At 41.6% G+C, this 23,076-nt stretch overlaps 1 protein-coding gene across 1 annotated transcript in view; it reads right to left on the reverse strand.

Annotated features, from left to right (window-relative positions):
• LOC140728520 (coiled-coil domain-containing protein 148-like) overlaps positions 1–23,076 on the reverse strand; it is a 103,526-nt gene that overhangs the window by 59,471 nt on the left and 20,979 nt on the right. Inside the window, exon 4 of the mRNA XM_073047359.1 lies at positions 6,250–6,353. Coding sequence (XP_072903460.1) covers positions 6,250–6,353 — 104 coding nt within the window. The remainder of the gene's footprint in view (positions 1–6,249; positions 6,354–23,076) is intronic.

The following is a 23,076-nucleotide window of genomic DNA, read 5'->3' on the forward strand; positions in this document are numbered from 1 at the left end:
CACTGCTCCTCCCACAGTCTTCAACATGGTCATGCCTATTTTTGCTGTTAATAAAAGCCTATCATCTTGTACTCTACTTCCAGTCTCCTAGAGTTATTGATAGCGCATCAGCCTACCCCTACCATTTGAGAATTTCTTCTACAGAACATTTCTGTCCTGCACCTTGTGAACTATTCCCAGAAACTTCAGCCACCTTTGCTCTGCTATCATCCCTGCCAGTATTCTCCTCCAATTCACCCGGGAAAGCTTCTCTCTTCTACCTCTGTAATTCTCTTTATTCTATTGTGATACTGATACATCTGAACTTCTCCCTCTGAAATTGCAGTTTGAATTCAGTCATATTATAATCAATGCCTCCTAAGGATTCCTTTACATTAAGCTCCCTAATAAAATCTGGATTATTACACAACACCCAACCTAAGATAGCCTTGAACAGAAACAGCTCTAAAAAGCCATCTCATAGGCATTCAACAAATTCCCTTGTTTGCGATCTGACACCAATCTGATTTTCCCAATCCCCTTGCAGATTGAAGTCCCGCATTACCATTGTGACCTTACACTTATCACATGCCATTTCCAGCTCCCTTTGCAATCTTAATCCTACATCTTGCCTACTATTGGAGGCCTATGTATGATTCCTGTAACGGTTTTTTTTACACTTGCAGTTTGTTAACTCCACCCACAAAGATTCAACATCCTCTGACTCTATGTCACCTCTTTCTAAAGATGTAAATCCACCTCTTGCCAACAAAGCCATACCCTACCTGCCTTCCTGCCAGTCCTTTTGATACAAAGTATATCCTCTGCTAACCCTTTTTACAAAGTATAATCTCACTGGATCAGCAACAGGAGACCCAACTTGCTGGAGGAGACTATGGAGTGAAAGATGACAGAAAGGGAAGTGGTTTATTTTTCTGCAGAAGGCAACACACCAAGATATGGTAAGTATTGTTCAGGATGCAAAAGACAAATCGATTAGAAAAGAAGCAACACTGGGAATAGCAGCTGGACAACAGATGTGCAAGTGCATAGAAACAAATGGCATAGAAAAATAACTGGGGAAATTGTCCAAACATAAATTTCAGAGACCTTAAATAGAGGATGACGAAGATATGCTTAAGGAACACTCAGGTATGGATATGGTATCATAGGATATAAACTACTGCTCTATAAACCTGTCCAAGAACTATTCCAGATGTCCCTTGACCCATAGCACTTTAGTACAGTATAACAAAAATAGTAGCTCTCAGATTCACCACTTTAGTTCATTTAAAAAGAACACTGGCTGATTGATTGCCAACCTGAACCTTGAAATAATATACTTCTTAATTACAATAGTCAACGGCCAATGAGAACCCACTTACGTGATAGAGGTCTTGATTTTCTTAACAAAAAGCAATTTTAAAAAGTAATCTGGTGAATAAGGGTCTCCTAATGTCCCATAAATCTAGTGTTAGGAGGTATTATTTCATTTTTTTAAATATTTCATTTCATACTTCAAAGTTAGAATTTTCAGAAAAGCCTTTATGCTTTAGGAAGTTCATTTCATTTAAATAGCACAATACGTTTTGAGTAAATGTGAATCTATTTAACCTTCCAAACTGAGAAGGAATCTACCCTTCAGATTCTTGTGGGTGGAGTTCAGAAACTGCAAGGATAAAAAGGCCCTGTTAGGAGTTATATTGTAGCAGGATGTAGGCTGAAGATTATAATGGAAGAGAGAAAGGCATGCAAAAAGGGAGATGTTGCAATAATCATGGGAGATTTTAATATGCAGGTAGATTGAAAAAATCAAGATGGTGCTAGATCCCAAGAGAGGGAATTTGTAGAATGCCTATGAGATGACTTTCTAGAGCAGCTTGTAATTGAGCACTTGGAGAAACAGCAATTCTGGATTGGCTGCAATGTAATGACCCAGATTTGCTAAGGGAGCTTAAAGTAAAGGAACCCTTAGGAAGCAATGATCATTATATGATAGAATTCACCCTGCAGTTTGAGGAAGAGAAACAAAAGTTGTATTTATCAGTAATAAGGTGAAGTTAAGGGAATTACAGAGGCATGAGAAGGGAGCTGGCCAAAGTTGATTGAAGGGACACTAGGAGGAATGATGACAGAACAGCAATGGCTTGTGTTTCTGAGGCAAATTCGGAAGGTGCAGGAAAGATAACATCCCAAAGACAATGAAATATTCTAAATGGAGGATGGGACAAATGTGGCTGACAAGAGAAATCTATGAAAGGACAAAAGCAAAAGAAAGGGCATATAGTATTGCAAAAAGTACTGGGAAGGAAGAGGATTGGGAAGCTTTTAAAAACCAACAGAAGTCCAATAAAAAGATATAAAGAGGGAAAAGATGAAATAAGAAGGAAAGCGAGCCATATTGTAAAAGAGGATACCAAAATTTTTCAGATATGTAATGAGTAAAAAAGAGTCGAGAGAGGGTATCAGATCATTGGAAAATGATGCTGGAGAGGTAGTAATGGGGAATAAAGAAATACCAGACAAAATTAGTAAGTATTTTGCATCATCTTCACTGTGGTAGACACTAGCAGAATACCAAAATACAAGAGTATCAGCATCAGAATTGAGTGCCATTCCTATTACTAAGGAAAAGGTGCTTTGAAAGCTGAAAAGCCTGCAGGTGGAAAGGTCACTTATACCAGATGGACTTCACCCCAGGGTTCTGAAAGAGACATTATAGAGACATTAGTAATGATCTTTCAATAATCACTAGATTCTGGAATGGTTTCAGAAGACTGGAAAATTGCAAATGTCACTCCACACTTTAAGAAGAGAGAGAGGCCAATGAAAGAAAATTATAAGCCAGTTAACTTGACTTCATTAGTTGGAAGGAAGTTGGAGTCTATTCTTAAGGATGAGGTTTCAGGGTACTTGGAGGCACATAATAAAATAGGACATAGTCAGCATGGTTTTCTCTAGGGGAAATCTCAACTGACAAATCTGTGGAATTATTTGAGGAAATAATAGGCAAGATAGACAAAGGAGAGTCAGTAGATGTTGTTTATTTTGATTTTCAGAAGGCCTTTAACCAGGTGCCATATATTAGGCTGCTTAACAAGATAACAGCCCATGGTATTACAGGAAAGGCATTAACATGGTATAGAGAATTGGCTGACTGGTGGGAAAGAAAGAATGGAAATAAAGGGGGCTTTTTCTGTTGGCTGCCCAAGACTAGTGGCGTGCCAAGGGTGTTGCTTCTTTTCACATTATATGTCACTGATTTCAAGAAGGAATTGATAGCTTTATGGCCAAATTTACAGACAATGCAAAAATAGGTGAAGGAGCGGATAGTATTGCGGAAGCAGGGTGGATTGGGGAAATATGCAAAGAAGTGGCAGATGTGAAGTATAGGGAAGTGCATGGCCATGAGGGAATAACGGTACAGACTATTATCTAAACATGGAGAAGATTTAAAGATCAGAGGTGTAAAGGGACTTGGGTGTCCTTGTGTAGTATTCCCTAAAGGTTACCTTGCAGGTTGAGTTGGTGGTAAGAAAGGAAAATGTAATGTTAGCATTCATTTTGAGAGGACTGGAATACAAAAGCAAGGATGTAATACTGAGGCTTTATAAGAAATTGGTCAGACTCCACTTGGAATATTATGAACAATTATTGGTCCCTTGTCTAAGAAAAGATCACTTATAAAGTCTACAAAAGTGTCCAAAGCTTCTCAAGAGGATGTGGATGCTGATGAGAGTCATCTGGTGGAAGGGCCAGATTCCACCTTGCTGGCAAGTGGCTGAAGGTTGGTTTGTGCCAAAAGAGGAAAACTCAACTGAGATCAAGCAGTTCAGAACCATTTCCCTCCTCGACATCGAAGGAAAAATCTTCTTTGCTGTTCTAGCAAGACAGATTACATCATACATGGTAGAAAACCAATACATAGATATGATAGTATAAAAGGGAGGGATTCCTGGATTCCCAAGATGTCTGGAACACACAAGTGTTATATCCCAGCTGTTAAAGGAGGCTGAGGCAACCAAAGGGAAAGTGATGGTTGTGTGGTTGGATTTAGCCAATGCCTATAGCACAGTGCCGCACCAGGTCATCAAGACAGCACTGAAACACCACCATATCCTGGAGAAGGTCACCAAGATCCTAGCAAGCTATTTCGAGGGGATTCACCTAAGGTTCAGCGTGCAGGACTACGTAACATCATGGCAGCGAGTAGAGAAGGGCATTGTGACTGGCTGCACTATATCCATAGTCCTCATCGTCATGGCCATGAGTCTACTTATAGAGGCTGGGAAAAGGGAGACCAGAGGGCCAAGGACAAGCACCAATATCAGACAGCTGCCAAGCAGAGGATTTATGGATGACCTTACAATTACAACCACAACACATATCCAGGCCGGATGGGTACTCCAAGCAATGGATGAGACAGCCACACAGGCGCAAATGAAATTTAAACCTGCCAAATCAAGGTGTTTGGTGATAAAGAAAGGCCAACTTACACAGAAGTTCACCTTGAAGATCCAGGATGAAGAAATTCCGTCTATCATAGGTAACACCATCAAGTGCCTAGGGAAATGGTATGATGACAGCGAGATAAGGAAGAAAGAGGAGAAGGCTAAATATGTGCGAGCAGTGGAGATGGGGAGTCAAGGGACCTGGACAAAGTGGGAAACAGAACAGAGAGTGTTGACATCGGATGACATATGGAAATATACATCTTTCCAACTCCAGTTCTTACTGAGGGCTGTGTACGATGTACTACCAACTCCAACAAACCTGCGGAACTGGGGAATAACAGAAGACCCAACGTGCCACCTGTGCCAGAAACCAGCCAGCCTAGAACATATTCTTTCTTCATGCCAGGTTGCCCTTTCTCAAGGACAGTACAGATGGAGACATGACCAGGTTTTGAGATCACTCACCCACACTTTGGAGACAGAGAGGAAGAAGGACCACAAAAAGGATAGCCAACCAAACTTCATCAACTTCATCAGGACCGGGGAACATGCTGCAGCAACAAACAAGTGCAGAGACTGTATCCTGAGCACGGCAAAGGACTGGGAGATGAAGGTCAATCTTGAAAAGAAGCTGGTGTTCCCACCAATAGTAGAGGCCACACTTCGACCAGACGTTCTACTATTATCAGAGAGTGCAAAGAAGCTCATGGTGATAGAGCTAACAGTACCATGAGAGACCCGATGCCAAGAGACCCACAAGAGGAAGCTTGTGAGGTATGAAGACCTGGTAGCGGACTGCAGACGACAAGGCTGGCAGACGTAGAACTTCCCTGTCGAAGTGGGGGCAAGAGGGTTTCCCACCATGTCATGCTAGAAGATGATGGCTGCTTTAGGCATACAAGAGAGAACCAGGAAAAGAGCCGTTAACACCATGGCTCAAGCAGCAGAGAGAACGTCCAGTTGGCTTTGGCTGCGAAGGGACGATAGTAGCTGGAAGTCTGACCATCGGGGGTAGAAGATTGATCACCTTCTGCTGTCCCACCATCCTGAGGATGTTCCAGGTTAGGGGATGAAATGTCTGGAGACGGATGGACCCAGCTGATGACTCAATGGTCCAGCAGCAGATATATCACAGCTATTGAAGGTAATGCTGGCATTGGAGAGGGTCCATAGGTGGTTCAGGAGAATGATCCCAGGAATGAAAGGATTAACATATGAGGAACATTTGATGGCTCTGGGCCTGTACTCACTGGAGTTTAGAAGAATGAGAGGGGAGGTTCTCATTGAAATCTATTGAATGTTGAAAAACCTCAAAAGAATGGATGTGGAGAGGATGTTTCCTATGGGTGAGTCTAGGACCAGAGGGCACAGCTGCAGATTTGAGGGACATCCATTTGGAACAGAGATGAAGAAATGTTTCTTTAGCCAGAGGATGGTGAATCTGTGGAATTCATTGCTACAGACAGCTGTGCAGGCCAGTTCATTGGGTATATTTAAAGCAGATGTTGATAGGCTCTTGATTAACCAGAGCATCAAAGGTTAGAGGAAGAAGGCAGGAGAATGGGGTTGAGAGGGATAATAAATCAGACATGATGGAGAGGACTTGATTGGTGAAATGCCCTAATTGTGCTCCAGTGTCTTATTGTCTTATGGTCTAATTTAATGCAGTAGCAGATAGTTTATGTACACTTTAAAATAACACCCAGTAACACAGTGCCACAGTATTTTACTAATGGATATGCATATTTATTGTAATATTCTTGTGAAATTCAATTAAAAATAACTTTCAAATGAACAATTCATACATAAATCTTACCTAGCTTCCAAAAGTTTTGAATGCTCCTGCCACCATGCTTGCTGATGCTGTTTAATAATTGTATTTTCTTTGTTCGTCTTTGCTGCTTGTAAAATTTTCTGAATCTATACCCATGATAATAAAAATAAAAAGAATAAGATTCTCCACTTATTATTAGTCAGAGGATGGTGAATCTCTGGAATTCATTGCTACAGACAGCTGTGCAGGTCACTTCATGGGGTATATTTGGTGGTTGGCCTAATCAGAGGGGATGACGAGATGGCCTACAGGGATGAGGTCCAGCACCTGGCCGCATGGTGTGCCGACAACAACCTGGCCCTTAACACCCAGAAGACCAAGGAGATCATTGTGGGCTTCAGGCATGCTAGGAGCCACACTCATGTCCCCATCTACATCAATGGAGCTGTAGTGCAGCATGCATCAAGCTTCAAATTCCATGGTGTCCACATTTCCGATGATCTCACCTGGTCCCTGAACTCCTCCATCCTGATCAAAAAGGTGCAACAGCTCCTTTATTTCCTGTGGAGCATCAAGAAAACTCACCTCTGTCCCAGAATACTGACGGACTTTTACCGCTGTACCATTGAGAGCATACTCACCAACTGCATCTCAGTGTGGTATGGCAATTGTCCCGTATCGGACCTCAAAGGACTCCAGCAGGTGGTGAAAACTGCCCAGTGGATTATCGGCACCCAATTGCCCACTATTGAGAACATTTACCATAAACGCTGCCTGGGCAGGGCGAAGAGCATTATCAAGCATGCATCTCACCCTTACCATGGACTTTTTACTCTCCTCCCATCTGGTAGGTGCTTCAGGAGCCTCCGCTCCCATACCAGCAGGCTCAGGAAGAGCTTCTTTCCTGAGGCTATGACCCTACTGAACCTCACATCACAGCACTAAGTAGTATTGCACCCATATTGTACTGTCTCAGTACAGTACTTTTATATTTGTATGCTGTAGCACTTACTTTTCATTCACAGTTATTTTGTAAATAACACAATTCTTTTGCACTTCTGGTTAGATGCTAATGGCATTTCATTGGCTTTGTATCTGTACTCAGCATAATGACAATAAAGTTGAATCTAATCTAATATTTAAAGCAGCTGTTAATAGGTTCTTGATTAACCAGAGCATCAAAGGTTAGAGGAAGAAGGCAGGAGAATGGGGTTGAGAGGGATAATAAATCAGACATGATGGAATGGCGGAAACTGGTTGAAACCAAACTCAATCAATAAATCTGGTTTCATTTGAGTTGATATTGAGAGATATAATCTCAGGTAACAGCAAGAATGTTATAATTAATAGAGGATGAAAGGGAAAACAGGACAATTAGACTTTTGTTTTTGACTTAAAGAACTTGATCCTTTCATCCAAGTGTGGATGTTAGCCAAGGGCAAAATTATAATTGGTTCTGAAATGGCTTGTTAAAATTTCAAGTACTCTGACATTTAGCAATACTGTCTACGTGAAGGATAAGTCAAGTCTGACAAACCTATTTGAAGAAAACTGAAACTGTGGACAGGGGAATGTCAGTGGATGTTATTTATGTGGACTGCCCAGAAAGTAATTGACAAAGTCTCTCAAGAGCCATTATTTAAAATTGAAGTCTGTGGAATTGAAGGCAAATTATTGGCTCACCTTGAAGAAGAGCACTACCCTAGACCAATATGCAAGTCTAAGGTGATCTTATTCTCAGATATGTCAGGGTGAGAAACAAAAGATGGAGAGTGAAAAAAGGGGTGGGGGTATGGAGGGAAAGAGTTTGGGAGAGAGAGAACATAGAAAGGGGTAAAGAAAAGGGAAAGAGAAATGTCATGCCTCTTCCTCTCCTATCTTATTTTCTTCTTCCCTCCCTCTTTTCACATTTCTCCACCATATCTTACCCCTATCTCCCCTCCCCAATACCTTCCTCACAATCTCAATGCTGTCTGCTTCTCTCAATTTTCTCTTCTCTTCTTTCTTTTTTCCCCCTGCCATAACAATCTTAAAAATCCTGTTTCTCTTTCACACAATAGTTCACTGGATTCAGAAGCATAACCCAGCATTATTACAAGAACCCAGGGCTGTAGTGGTAGTAAATATTTTCAGCCACAAGAGCTATGTGTATATTTCATTTCAACCAACTTCCCTGGGTCCTATACTGAGAGAAGCAAGCTTACAATAAATTTGATGTTCCTGGACCCAACACTATTATGGAAGGACCACAAATCTTTAGTACTATGGCTGGGTCCTGGCAAAATCCCAACAAATCCTTATCTAGCCTCTCCTCCAGTCTTCTATTATGGCATCAGCCTGGCATTAATCTAATGAGAGTATCATGTCTCTATGTTATTTACCTCACGCGTAGACATCAAACTGAGGTACAGCTATAATTGAACATACTTTATTGGAGATAGTTAATCTCAACTGAATGTCAGTGTTCGGTTACAACAACATCCCAGCTAGTACAATTAAATATACTGCACATTACATCTCTTCTCCTTTAAATGGAAGTAGCCCCATAAAATTAATTGAACCATTTACCCATGAAGTTATTAAAAAATAAATAGCATGCATTACACAGTTGTAAATCACATGTCTTCCTCCTCAATGAGAACTATTTTTCCTAAAAATATACTTCATTTAAAATAGATGAAGTAATTACAGATGGGGGTTCATGTCCCCAACATTTCAATACATTTTCTTACTATGTGTCAACACTAATGTTTCTCCTTAAACAATGCACCTGTGAAGTACTTGAGAGGCTTTTGCACAGGGCCCAGCCCTTAATACCCAGTAGGAACAGAACCCTAGACTGTAGATCTTCCTCAGAGAGTCTTTGCAATGGCTACATTGAGCTTCAGTGCATCCTTCAGCATAGACTCCTGTATATCCTTGTTTCTTCAAGATGGCGCCAGCGACCAATGGCGACACCCTACATACAGTTCACAAAGCTTCTTCTTCTCCTTCTTTTAAGTATGCTTCTGCTGCTAAACTGTATGTGGTTGGAGCCTGCAATTTATATTTTGACGAGGTGTTTTTGGGCTAACTGGTGCTTTTGCTGTCTTAGAGGGAATTCGGCATGGTTGAGACCAAGGTTGGGTGACCAAGTTGCAGAGTGTGAACACGTGATCAGCTCCATTGCTCACTGATTTCGTTGATTAAAGTCGATGAGGACAAGAGTGGAAGTGAGCAGGTGTTCAGCGTCATTTGTCTGTGTTTGACTTCTCCCTCTCCCTCTCTCCCTCCCCTCCCCCTCCCTCTCACTCTCCCTCCCTCCTCTCCCCCTCTTCCTCCTGCTTGCAGCTGCTGGAGGAAGTTGCAGGAATCAGGTTTTGGGCGAGATTTGATTGGCGTGGTTTGTGGATTGGACTCATTTTTAGAAGCCTCTTTAGTTCATGTTACTTGTGTTTCTGGTTTCTTTTTTTTGCTGTTTTGCAGGATTTGAATGCAGTCAATGAATGACACTGCGCTAAATTGAACTGAACTGAACTGAACATTCCTAGACTGGTTCAAGAACTCCATGGTTTGATGTTTAATATTCTGAGTGTTACTTGCTCATTTTATGCCATTTGCACAATTTGTTCTTTCTTTGCATCTTGCATGTTTGATATTTTCTCTGAATGGTGTTTATTTGTTTCATGGCTGCCTGCAGGAAGACGAATCTCAGGGTTGTAGACAGCATACGTACTTTGATATTAAAAGTAATTTGAGCCTTTGACCTTGGAACATGACTGTCTATATGGTGGAAAGGTGTGAGGAGTGGGCCCACTGGAGTGTCCACTGGAATTATCATTCATTGCTGAATCATCTCCGCTGCTCTACTTTTGGATCAAACCTCCTCTACATTTCCTGACAGTATGGGTGAACCAGCACTTGACCCAGCAAAGTTTAGTTGCCTAAAGAAAGTCGTCCATCAACATGAGTACATGATCCAGAAGCAGCAGGAAACCATTCACCATCTGCATGCCACTCTGAGCCAACTCTCCATCACATTACAGCAACCCCCTAGCAGTGCTCCTGGTATGATCTTCTCTACGTTGGAGAGATAAGATACAGATTGTGGGATTGCTTTTTGAGCACCTTCACTTTATCTGCCACAAAAGGCAGGATCTTGTGATGGCTAACCATTTCAATTCGACTTCCCATTTCCATTTTGACATTTCTGTCTATGGTCTCTGATGCACCATCAATAACTCATGCTGAGACTTAGGAAGTGAGATATCGGCTTTTATTGACTGGAAGAATAAACAGCACTACATCCTGGGGAAAATGAGGGAGAGCAGCAGCCCACAGTCGCCTTTATACAGGGGTCTGTGGGAGGAGCCACAGGAGCAGTCAGCAGGGTCTGTGGGAGGAGCCACAGGAGCAGTCAGACAGATATATCTAGTTCACCACAGTCTCCTCTGCTGATGAGACCAAACTCAGGTTGGAGGAGCAACATTTCATATTCCATCTGGATAGCCTCTAACATGATAATATGAGCATCAATTTCTCCAACTTCGAGTAATCGGTCCCTTTCCCCCCTTCTCCCTTTTTCTATTCCTCATTCTGGTTACCCTCTCACCACTTCTTTTCTCCTTGCCTGTGCATCACCTCCCTCTGGTTCCCCTTCTGTTTCTTGTTCTTACATGAGATACTATCCTCTCATTTGATTCCTCCTTCTTCAGTCCTTTATCTCTTCCATCTATTCCCTCAAAGCTTTTCACTTTATAACACTCACCCACCCACCCACCTACTTTACTTCTCACCTGGCCTCACCCATCATCTGTCAGCTTGCACTTCTTACCCTCACCCCACCCTTCTTATTTTTGTTGCTGTCCCCTTTCTTTGCAGTCCTGAAGAAGGGTCTTGGCCTGAATTGCTGACTGTAGATTCTCTTCCATGGATGCTGGCTGACTTGCTGAGTTCCTCCAGCATTCTGTGTATGTTGCAACTAAATTGAATGTTGCATAGCAATGAGGAATAGGTAGAACCTCAATATGTAGTGACATTTGGTGTTAATATATTCAGGCTCCATGTTCAACTTGATACAGCCATACAAGTAAGTGACCATTAGTATGAGGACTCTGTAGGATACATTTCACCCCTGCCATTCCCTAGAGTACAATTTATCAAATTCAGCTGGATTCGATCCTTTCTGGATTTCCAGATAAAATGAAGGACAGCTTGGTTGTCTGCTGCAATGCAAACCACACCTGCACCACATATAGCAATAATGAGATCACCTCACACCTGATGGGCAGGTCCTTACCATACACTGTGAGGGAACTCCACTCCCACATTGCCAACTCCTGTTTTACCTTGGCTCTCGACTTATGTCAATTCCTGCCACATAATCTTGCTCCTCTGATCCAGATTCCCAGCACCTTCAGGTAATTAGACTTGACGGTTAACAATAAAGGAGGTCATTCAAACCATTTGAAAAAGAAAATGACTATTATTTCTATTATTAACTATGGACCCTGAAATCAGTTCAAATAGGTCATATTTACTCAAGTGCAAAAATGCATTTGTTTACAGGGACCTGAAATTTTTGTGGATTGCCTTCTCATGCAGACTGTGGCACATCTAACTCTTTGTGGTCACAAGTGCCTCCTGATGCAAATTCTGTCTAGGAAATGCTGCATCTTAATAACTGTTTTATATCTCAGGTCCTCGACCACTCTAATACTCATATTCCTACGCCATTTTCTTGGGTATTTAGTGCACACACAAATTCATTTATATGATCTTTCAACAGCTATTACCATCTGTACTGTTTCAGATTTGTCTCTGAATGATTTGCAGCTGAAGTTATTGTACAAAGCTTATATGCCATCTGTTCCCCTACACTCCAATGCCAAGACTCCTCTTTCTGCAATAATTCATGAACATGATTTAATGTGGTGGCCAAACTCAACAGAATCATCAACTAATGCTGGTGCATCCTTGGTGAAGAGCTAAGCTCAGTGATGTTGGTTGGTTCTATTGCATCCAACAGTCTTCATCTTTTCCTAGACTTTATTTTTCTTTCTTATCAATTCTGAAACCCAGATAAATGATTTCAAGTTTCATAAACACTTTTTTCATTTCAATTTTTTGAGAGGATATCAATTCTACAACTAAATCCTGTGAGATAGCACTGTTTTAAATAAGTTCTTTTCAACTGATTCCCCACGACTTTCTAGTATATAAAAGTTTGTGGAATATCCACTATTTGCTTTGAAGAGCAGAGTTCCAAAAGCACTCATATAGTTTCGTGTCATCCAGGACCAAGGATTCATATCCTATTGATCACCCTCAACATTCAAATTCATTGCTGCCAAATTGCTATATGTACGATCCACAGCTATGCTGCAGCACTTTCCAAGGTGTCTTTCAAAGTTCCTCTGAAACTTACTCGAAAAGGACAAATGCACCAAATGCACAGTAACAATATTTTCTGCATGCATTCTGCTAAATCACACATTATAATGATCTGACTACTTCTTTATTTTCATACAACTACTTCTTTATTTTCATTGGGTCAGAAACCAGGAACTCTCTTAAAAATAGCATTGTTCCTCTACCTTTAATTACTGGAAAGTGGTGGATGTTATTGCCTTTTCAGAATACTACTTGTGATAAGTATTAAATGCTGCTCTTCCATCAATGTCCATATGCCAAAGAGGTTATCCCAGATCCAATTTCCACACTTTTGCCCTCTTCAACACCTTTTCCTTCATTTTGGATATTGGATGTTCAATTTTCATGACCCATCCCTAATGATTGGTATGCCTTCCTATCTCTCTCCTTTGCCTTTGTGTTCTCCTCCTCCCTGACCACTGTCATTTCGGTCCACCCCTTACAACTAATATCCTTTTATCTTTTTGTTCAATTTTCTTCATACTTATTTCCTTTTCTGGATTACTTTATACATTAAAAGACAATGAATACCAGTAAGCCAAGAAAAGCTGATTAAATTCCATATTTACAAAGCCATTTTCAGGATGCAGGGAAGTTTAGAAATATACTAATACCAGAGCATGGGGTGCATGGGAGGGGTAGCACCTCTAGATGGGGGGGCTTGTCGCACTCCTTGAAGTGGCTCATCATCTATTGGTCTCCACCAACGCACAACTCTCATCTGTGGCTCCTCGTTGCTGTTTGCATGCGACAGCGGCCGCACCCCGGGCAACTGCTTCGACAGGTCAGCTAAACCAGGTGAGGGTAACCAATGGGTCTGAAACTCTTGGTGAGATAGGAATTTGCTCATCCCAACATGCAATGACTGCTTCGGTGGATCAGGCGGAGGAAACCCTGGGGGCTCAATGGCTGAGGAGGCATTGCAGCAGCACATTGTGGAGAGTGTAGGGCGCGACAGAGCACTTAAGAAGACGCGGCCATCCAATGCAGCCAAGGAAGTTGCCAGACATAACAATTTTTCGTACCACTAGATCCTGACTTTTGAGACCGAGAGAGTGGGATCGTCTCTGTGCAAGGTTTTTCCACTTTAATATCTTTCACGCACTGGTTACATTGTGCAACATTCATCTTCCAACTTTCAATTCCTACCAGTCTTCTACAAGTCCTACGGCGAGGGGGGAGTGGCGAATCAACAGGTGGACGTGACCACTGGGAGCTGTAGTCACAAACCCGCACGTAGGCAGCCTTTGGACAAGTGGTTGTTCTTCTCTTTACCCAGGGCAGCAGAGGAGTCCGGCAGCACCAATGGCGACTGAGCAGCCCTTTCCAGAACAGCACTGCTCACCCTTTGTTAGGGAGGGGCATAGAAAAGGTGTTCTAGGATCATGGAATGTCTGCACACTCATGGACAGAGAGAACTCAGCAAGATTCCAAAGAAGAACAGCCCTTGTTGCCAAGGAACTTTCACATCAACATCGCAGCCCTAAGTGAAACCAGGCTTGCGGAGGAAGGATCCCTGACTGAAACCACTAGTGGCTACACTTTCTTTTGGAAAGGAAAAGCGCAAGATGAAGAGAGGATTCATGGAGTTGGGTTTGCAGTCAAGTCCAGCTTCCTGAAACAACTCTCTGACCTGCCCATGGGAATCAATGGAAGGAACTCAGCAAAGGAACTATTTACGAGGAACTAGATGATCCTCCCTCGATAGATGAAGTTAAGAAGGCTATCACGCAGATGAGCAGTGGCAAGGCAAGGATGGAATACCTGCTGAACTGTACAAGGCACTCAGCAAGGAATCACTTGAGGCTTTCCACAGCACCCTGACTAGCATTTGGGAAGAAGAAGAGATGCCCCCTGACCTCAGAGATGCAACGATAATCGCCCTCTACAAAAAAAAAGGTTCAAGGACCAACTGCGGGTATTACAGAGGCATCTCACTACTTTCCCTTGCCAAAAAAATCCTCACCCACATCATCCTCAACAGACTGATTCCAACAATGTCAGTAGAGAACGTTCCCGAGTCGCAATGCGGCTTTTGTCCCGAACGCAACACTGTCAACATGATCTTTGCAGTGAGACAGATACATGAGAAATGCCTGGAACAGAACATGACATTATACTCTGTCTTCATTGATCTGACGAAGGCATTTGACATGGTCAACAGAAATGCGCTGTGGATCATCCTTAGAAAGCTTGGCTGCCCACAGAAATTCACTACACTCATCCGCCTGCTACACGATAGTATGACAGGAGAAGTGTTCTCAAGAGACTTTCAACATCTCAAATGTCATGAAGCAAGGGTGCGTTCTAGCACCAGTGCTCTTCAATCTCTTCTTCACCCAAATGCTGAAGCATGCTGTTAAGGACCTAGACCTGGGTATTTACATAAGATATCGCCTAGACGGATCAATGTTTGACCTGAGACGCCTTGCTGCAAAGACCAAAACATTGAGGAGGCTCATCACTGAAGCCCTGTTTGCTGATGACTGTGCCCTCATGGCCCACCAGGTGATCCACCCGCAGACAATTGTCGACAAGTTCTCCACAGCCTCAAAGCTGTTCTGGCTGACAATCAGCCTCTGTAAGACAGAAGTTCTCCTAAACCTGCACCAAACAGTCACCCTCCATCCTGAAAAATGTGAAGAGCTTCAAGAATCTAGGAAGCACCATCTCCAGTGACAGATCATTTGACAAAGAAATTATAGCAAGGATCCAGAAAGCCAGCCAGGCACTCAGAAAACTCCGTGTCAAAGTTCTGGAGCACAAGGACATTCAGCTTTCAACTAAGCTCAAGGTGTACAAGGCTGTGGTTCTCACCTCTCTCTTGTACGGCTGTGAAACCTGGATTCTGTACTGCAGGCACATCAAACAGCTGGAGCAGTTTCATATGCACTCTCTGCGGTTGAACATGAGGATTCGATGGCATGACCGAATCACCGACCAGGAAGTCCTTGACTGGACTGGCCATGTAATCCGCATGGATGAAACAAGAATACCCAGGCAGCTGCTCTACAGTGAGCTTGAGCATGGCAGTCACAATCAGGGCCATCCCAAAAAAAGATTCAAATACAATTTGAAATCGTACTGTACATCAAATGGGCAGACCTCCAGCCTCGACAACTTGAGGAGTCCACAGCCGACAGGGCTGCTTGGCGCGCCCTGACCAGAAAAGCTGCATCTGACTGAGGATGACTGAAATCAGCGTCTTGCAGCAGCACGAGACCGACACCTCAAAGCTGTGTACGCACCTGTTCCAACAACCACCATTCCATGTCCAACCTGAAACCGCATGTGTGCTTCGGCCTTCGGCCTCCGAAGTCACAAGCATATCCACAGATGACTGCACAATGTTTAGTCTTCCTCAGATCCCGAGAGACAACCACCACTGCCAGAGCAGAAAGAGTATAATATTACTCCATAACTAGCAATATAAATGGAAAGGTCTCAGGGAAATTAGTAAATTCTACTTTAAGCTATGAGATTTTCTGCCCTTCACCTCAACACTATTTACCTTACATCTACAATCAAAATTACAGCCTCATGATCTACTCTTCGGCTTTCACCTTCAGAGTCCTCAGAGTATAAAGGCAGGACACAAGTAGGGTAATATTGGTAACTTTTACATCTCAATATTTCTTTGGAATTGTTGTCTTTATGCAACCCTTGCTCAACTCAACAACACTTGCGAGTTCTGGAATTTAGTAGAATGCAAAATGTACTGTATCTGGGTTGGATAGTAAAAAAACAGTGCCCATGGTGGGGATTTTAAGACAAGGCAGTATAAATTTAGGAAGATGGAGGAGGTTTGGAGAGGATCTGAGAACATTTTTCACACATACTATAGGATGATTGGTGAGTCAAATGTACTCCCTTAGGAGGTGGTGGAGGCAGATATTCTCACGGCAGACAGGTAGGTAGGATGAATGTAGATAGACATAAGAGGCAGCATATCCATAGTGTGCCGAAGGACCTGTTTCCTTGCTGTGCAACTGGAAAGCTCTGACATCATACTTGCTTCCAACAAATGGTGACATCAACCTCTAATCACTGGAAATCTGCATTAATTATCTTAATTATTATAAAAGGAAATAGTGCAAAGTAGAATTATTTTAAAATGTTTAAAATGCTGATTAAGTTTTGTCATTAATGAGAAATTGACATAGATCATGTGTGGGTGTACATGTATTGTAAAAGGTAAACCAAGTGTGGAAAGTTCTATTAATCCCTGCAATTAGTTATTCAGCATTGTCTGTGGCACTTTGCCCATAGAGACAGGCTTTGTAAAATTAAAGGATGCATATAAAGTAAATGAACCATTTTCAGTTTTGCTTTAATCTACTAAAGAATTAAATTTGTATTTCCAATCTTAAGTTTTCAGATTCTTTTAGATTTTCTCTGTACTATTCCAAATGAACTGCACTGCACCGTCATGATTCTATAAATACTAGGTTTGCATCACTGACTAAAATGTGTGCAATTGCATTATGGCTTGAATTTTTCCCTTTGTTTTGTGGGATAAGTATGTGTTTGGCACTTATTTCTGATATTTAAGCATATAAACCATGGCCCTTTCCATCAATCTTTCAAATATGAGAAAAGGATCTTACTCATGTGTCCAACTGCACCAGAAATGTGTTGATTGTCCATCTTGTTTGATGCTTCGCTGATGAATACATTTGGGATGAGGTTCCACTTCATGAACTTCAGAGTTGAATTATCAGAATCATACACATTTATGCTCACTGTCCTGGCAGCTGTCAGAGTTTATTTAGTTTATAATAATCAATGGCTTATTTAGTGCAGGGTTTCCCAACAATTTTTATGCTATGGACCCCTACCATTAACCGAGGTGTCTGTGGGCACAAGGTTGGGAATCCCTGATTTACTGCATTGAATGCATAATTGAGTACGTACTCGAGAGACACAGAAAAGCAAACCTCCATTATTTTTTAGCTTGTTAGTTGGTAACATTTAGATTATCAACATCATGATTTTGGCAGCATATTCAAGAATACAGTGATACACCTTTAGTCTGTTGAAAGAAGTATTTTGATAATCACACAGTCTCTTTTATATTTGCTTTGTCAATCAAATGATGCTGCCAAATATAACTAAATCCTTGTAAGGTAGGCTTATCTAAGAGGCCAGTCTCACATACACAGTTGGAGGAAATCTTCCTATGTGTCACAGAAATACAATACAATACAATTTGAGCTTGAAACGATCTGGAGCACAGCCTCATCAAAATACCTAAAATTATTTTAGCTTCTATTTGTTCTATATGTTTTACTATAAAGGAGCATTCTTATTGAAAAGAGGCAACTATAAACAGTGGAAGAAATGTACCTCAACTGGGATTCAACCAGAAGTGGTAATAAAAAGAAATGGTTTTACTACCAGCAAATCAAGATTGCATTAGCAGATACCATACAACAGTAAAACTGAGAGGATTTTTAAAATTTCTAATATTCTACAATTCCTTACAGCCAAGAAGTTCTTTTAAATTGCAGAATTATTGTAGGATAGATAATGTCGCTACTAATTTGCATAAAGCAAGGTCTCACAATACTGGCAAAACACATGACCCTTTTTAGTTTTTTGTAACTGTTGGTCTGTAAATTAGGAGAACTTTGCTGTTCATATTAAAAAGTATTACAAGATCTTTTATTTCCACATGAAAGGACAGATGAACCGCCGCTCAATGACGATCTATCTAACAATACAACAATCCTTCAGTATTGCTCCTAGTGTCCCTCAGGGATCTGTTCTGGGACCCTTACTCTTCGTAAGGGTTTTGTTAAAAATGACTTGGATGAGGAAGTGGAGGGATGGGTTAGTAAGTTTGGTGATGGCACAAAGGCTGGGGGTGTTGTGGATAGTGTGGAGGGCTGTCAGAGTTACAGTGGGACATTGATAGGATGCAAAACTGGGCTGAGAAATGGCAGATGGAGTTCAACCCAGATAAGTGTGAGGAAGTTCATTTTGGTAGGTCAAATATAATGGCAGAATATAGTATTGATGGTAAGACTCTTGGCAGTGTGGAGGATCAGAGGGATCTTGGGGTCTGAGTCCATAGGATGCTCAAAGCAGCTGCGCAGGTTGACTCTGTGGTTAAGAAGGCATACAGTGCACCAGCCTTCATCAATCAGGGAATTGAACTTAGGAGCCAAGAGGTAATGTTGCAGCTATATAGGACCCTGGTCAGACCCCACTTGGAGTACTCTGCTCAGTTCTGGTCGCCTCACTATAGGAAGGATGGGGAAACCATAGAAAGGGTGCAGAGGAGATTTACAAGGACGTTGCCTGGATTGGGGAGCATTTCTTATGAAAACAGGTTGAGTGAACTTGGCCTTTTCTCCTTGGAGCGACAGAGGATGAGAGGTGTATAAGATGATGAGAGGCATTGATCATGTGGATTGTCAGAGGCTTTTTCCCAGGGCTGAAATGGCTGCCACAAGAGGGCACAGGTTTAAGGTGCTTGGGAGTAGGTACAGAGGAGATGTCAGGAGTAAGTTTTTTTTACGCAGAGAGTGGTGAGTGCATGGAATGGGCTGCCGGCAATGGTGGTGATTGCAGATAGGATAGGGTCTTTTAAGAGACCTTTGGATAGGTACATGGAGCTTAGAAAAATAGAGGGCTACGGGTAACCCTAGTAATTTCTAATGTAGGGACATGTTCGGCACAACTTTCTGGGCCGAAGGGCTTGTATTGTGCTGTAGGTTTTCTCTGTTTCTATGTTTCTAAAATGTAGTCTGGATGATGTACATTCACCTATGGAGAAGGGATAGATCACTGAAAGTTTCTCAATTGAGCTATTCTTCAAGTCTTTGTATATAAGTAGATACTTTAAATTTTGAAAACAAAGTTAGATTGCAAAATGAATACAACTTGTCAGAATAAAAGTGGAGTATAGTGAATCCAGTATGTGGACTGAAGATGAAAATAATGGTTTAAGCAAGAACCACAGCTGCAATGAATATCTCACAAAAGCACAATGAACAGATCAGATGAATCCAAAAAGATAATGAGATTATGATTAAACTTTTATTGAAGTGGTCACCCCTGGAGTTCAGGCTTCAGATATAGATGGGTGACCACCAGGAGAAGTAAGGGGAGTAAGCAGTCAGTGCATGATGGCCATTCCCCATAGCAGTGTATCTGTTTGGATTCTGCTGGGGAGGGGCGGGCGACCAATCATGGCACAGCAGCAGCCACAGCAGCCAGGCCAGTGGCACTGTGGCCAGCTCCAAGGCTCAGCAGAGAAGGGGAAAGTGAAGCAGAACAATGGTGAAAGGAGGCCCGACAGTTAGAGGAGCAGACAGCAGATTTTGTGGCTGAGAAAGATACACCAGGATGATGTGTTGCCTCCAAATTACTAGGATCCAATTGTCTTGGAGCGGCTGCAGAATATTCTTGAGGGAGAAGGTGAGCAGCCAGATATAATGGTGCACATTGGCACAATGACATACATAGAAAGGGGGGAGAGGTCCTATATAGAGAGTATAGGGAGTTAGGAATGAGTCTGGATAGTAATCTCTAGATTACTCCTGATGTCACATGCTAGTTAGGGCAGGAATAAGATGATAGTACTGAGGAATGAGTGGCTGAGGAACTGGTGCAAGATGCAGGATTTTAGGTTCTTGGATCACTGAAACCTCTTCTGGGGCAGGGTTGACCTGTATAAGAGGTGTGTTCCCAGAGGACTGGTGAGTGTTCAAGAAGAAAATCAGGGATAATCCTGGAAACCATAGGCCAGTGTTTCTCATGTCAGCAGTAGGGAAATAACTGGACAGAATTCTTAGGGATAGGATTTATGAATATTTGAAAAAAACATGGCCTAATTAGGGACAGCCAGCATGGCTTTGTGCAAAGTAAATCATGCCGTACTAACTTGTTTGAGTTTTTTGACAAGGTGACGAGGGTGATTGATGAAGATAGAGCTGTGGATGCTGTCTACATCAATTTTTAGTAAGGTGATTGACATGGTCCCACATGAGAAGCTCATCCAGATAATTAAGGTACATGGGATCCATGGTGAATTGGCCATTTGGATTCAGAACTAACTTGCCCATAGAAGACAAAAGGTGATGATTGAAGGGACTTAACCTAGCTGGAGATTTGTGATAAGTGGTGTTCTGCAGGAATCTGTACTGGGGCCTCTGCTGTTTGTGATGCATATAAATGACCTGGATTAAAATGTAGATGGTTGGGTTCGTAAGTTTGAAGATGATACAAAGATTAGTGGTGTTGTGGATAGCGTAGATGACTGGCAAAGAATACAGCTGCATATAGATCAGTTACAGATACGGTAGAGAAATAGCAAATGGAGTTTAACCCAGACAAATGTGAAGTCTTGTAGCCTGATAGGTCAAATATAAAAGGACAGTACACTGTTAATGGCAAAATCCTTAACAGTGCTGATGAGCAGAGGGATCTTAGGATCAAAGTCCATAGCTCCCTGAAAATGGCTACACAAGCTGATAGTGTGGTTAAGAAGACATTTGGCATGTTTACCTTTATTCGTTGAGAGAATTATTTCAAAAAATCAAGAAGTTACATTGCAGCTTGATTAAACTCTTATTTAGGCTGCCTATGGAGTACTGCATACAGTTCTGGTCATCCTATTTGGAGAGAGTGCAAAAGAAGTTTATCAAGATGATGCCTGGATTACAGGGCATGTGCTATAATGAGAAGTTGAACAAACTTGGTTTATTTTTTCTAGAGAGACAGAGGCTAAAGGGAGATCTGATAGAGGTTTATTCGTTTGTGAGAGGTATAGAATAGACAGGATCTTTTTCTGAGGGTTCATATTTCTAGTAGCAGAGGGTATGTATTTCAGGTGACAGCAGGTTACTTTAAAGGAGATGTTAAGGGCAAGTTTGTTTACATAAAGAGTGGTTGGTGCCCAGAATGAGCTGCCTGGAGTGGTGCTAGAGGTATATACACTAAGGACTTTCAAAAACATTTAGACATGAATGTGAGGAAACTTGAGGGATATGGACATCATGTAGGCAGGAAAAGTTAAGTTTAGTTAGCTGTTTGATTACCAATTTAATTGGTTCAGTACAACATTGTGGGCTGAAGGGGCTTATTCCTGTGCTGTATTGTTCTATATTCTAAGATTGTCATAAATATGAAAGGTTACTATGCCTTGAGGAAAATCAGGTTACTAATGATATAAAAATGACAAATATTTCAACTTTTTAATGTTACTCAATTTAGAAAGAAACTTCAGGACTTCCTGGACAGGAATAGAAATTGAAACCAACAGATGCAAAAACTATTTTTTATGCTCTTCAAAGATTATGACTGAAGATGACAAACAAAATTAGTTACATCCCTTAGACAACTTTAGACAGCCTGGGGGAATCAGGAAATGGGGAAATTGTCAAGGAACAAGAGAAAGGTAAAATATTTTACCTTTTTCACTATTTCACAATTCACAATTACACTAAGGATCCACAGGTAACAACTGGGGTGGCAGATATATCATATCATTCCTCTGTTTTGTAATTGGAAAAAGTGGACATGACATTGAGGACGGGTACAAGGTTATGAGATAAGTACATTTAGAGGATTGGTGGATAATTAACATAGTATCTGTGTTTAAGAAGGGATAAATATGTCTAGCAAATTAGAGATTATTTATCTTTACACAGGTGGTAGGATATAGAAAGAAATCTTCACTAAAGATGAGAATACAAAGACATGATCTTAAAGAAATGTATAATAATGAAGAGTGGGCATGGATTTTGAAAGGGAAAATCTTGCTGGACTATTTTTATCAATTTTTTTGAAAAGGTAACAGAGTGAACAGGCAATGATAATGCTGTAGTGGTAATTTATCTAGATTTTCAAGAGAAATGAACAAGGTCAAGAAGTTCAATTGAGGACAAGTACCAGAATGGATTGCTTGTTGACTTCAAGTTAGGATACAGAGAGCAGGAATAAAGAGTAAATATTCAAAGTAGAAGAAGGTGAGTACTGGCATTCTGCGAGGATCAGTGCTCTGACTACTATTATTATATTAATGATTCAAATTTCTAGATAATACCAAATTAAAGATGAATACTCAATCTAGAGAAGTATTGAAACAAATTACATGAGGATGTCAATAAACTTGCAGACAGAAAAATATTGGATGTTTATAACATTGTATTGGGTGTCCAGTGAGGGGTAGCAGCTCTGGAGGCAAGCATGTCATTCTCCACCCAGAGGCAGCTCATCCACCTTTGGTCCCCACCTGCCACCCAGCTTTCATCTGTGGCTTCAAGTAACTGTTTGCATGCGACAGTGGCCACACCCCAGTACACTGCTTCAACAGACGGGCTAAACCAGATGAGGGTAGCCAGGAAAGTCCAACCCTAGTGAGATAGGGATATGCCTACCCCAGCATGCAAAGCCAGTTCCAGCAGACTGTGTGGATGAGATCAACTACAAGATCCAATGGCCAAGTAG

This window comes from Hemitrygon akajei, chromosome 5 (genome assembly GCF_048418815.1).
Source record: "Hemitrygon akajei chromosome 5, sHemAka1.3, whole genome shotgun sequence".
In the NCBI taxonomy this organism is placed as follows: domain Eukaryota; kingdom Metazoa; phylum Chordata; class Chondrichthyes; order Myliobatiformes; family Dasyatidae; genus Hemitrygon; species Hemitrygon akajei.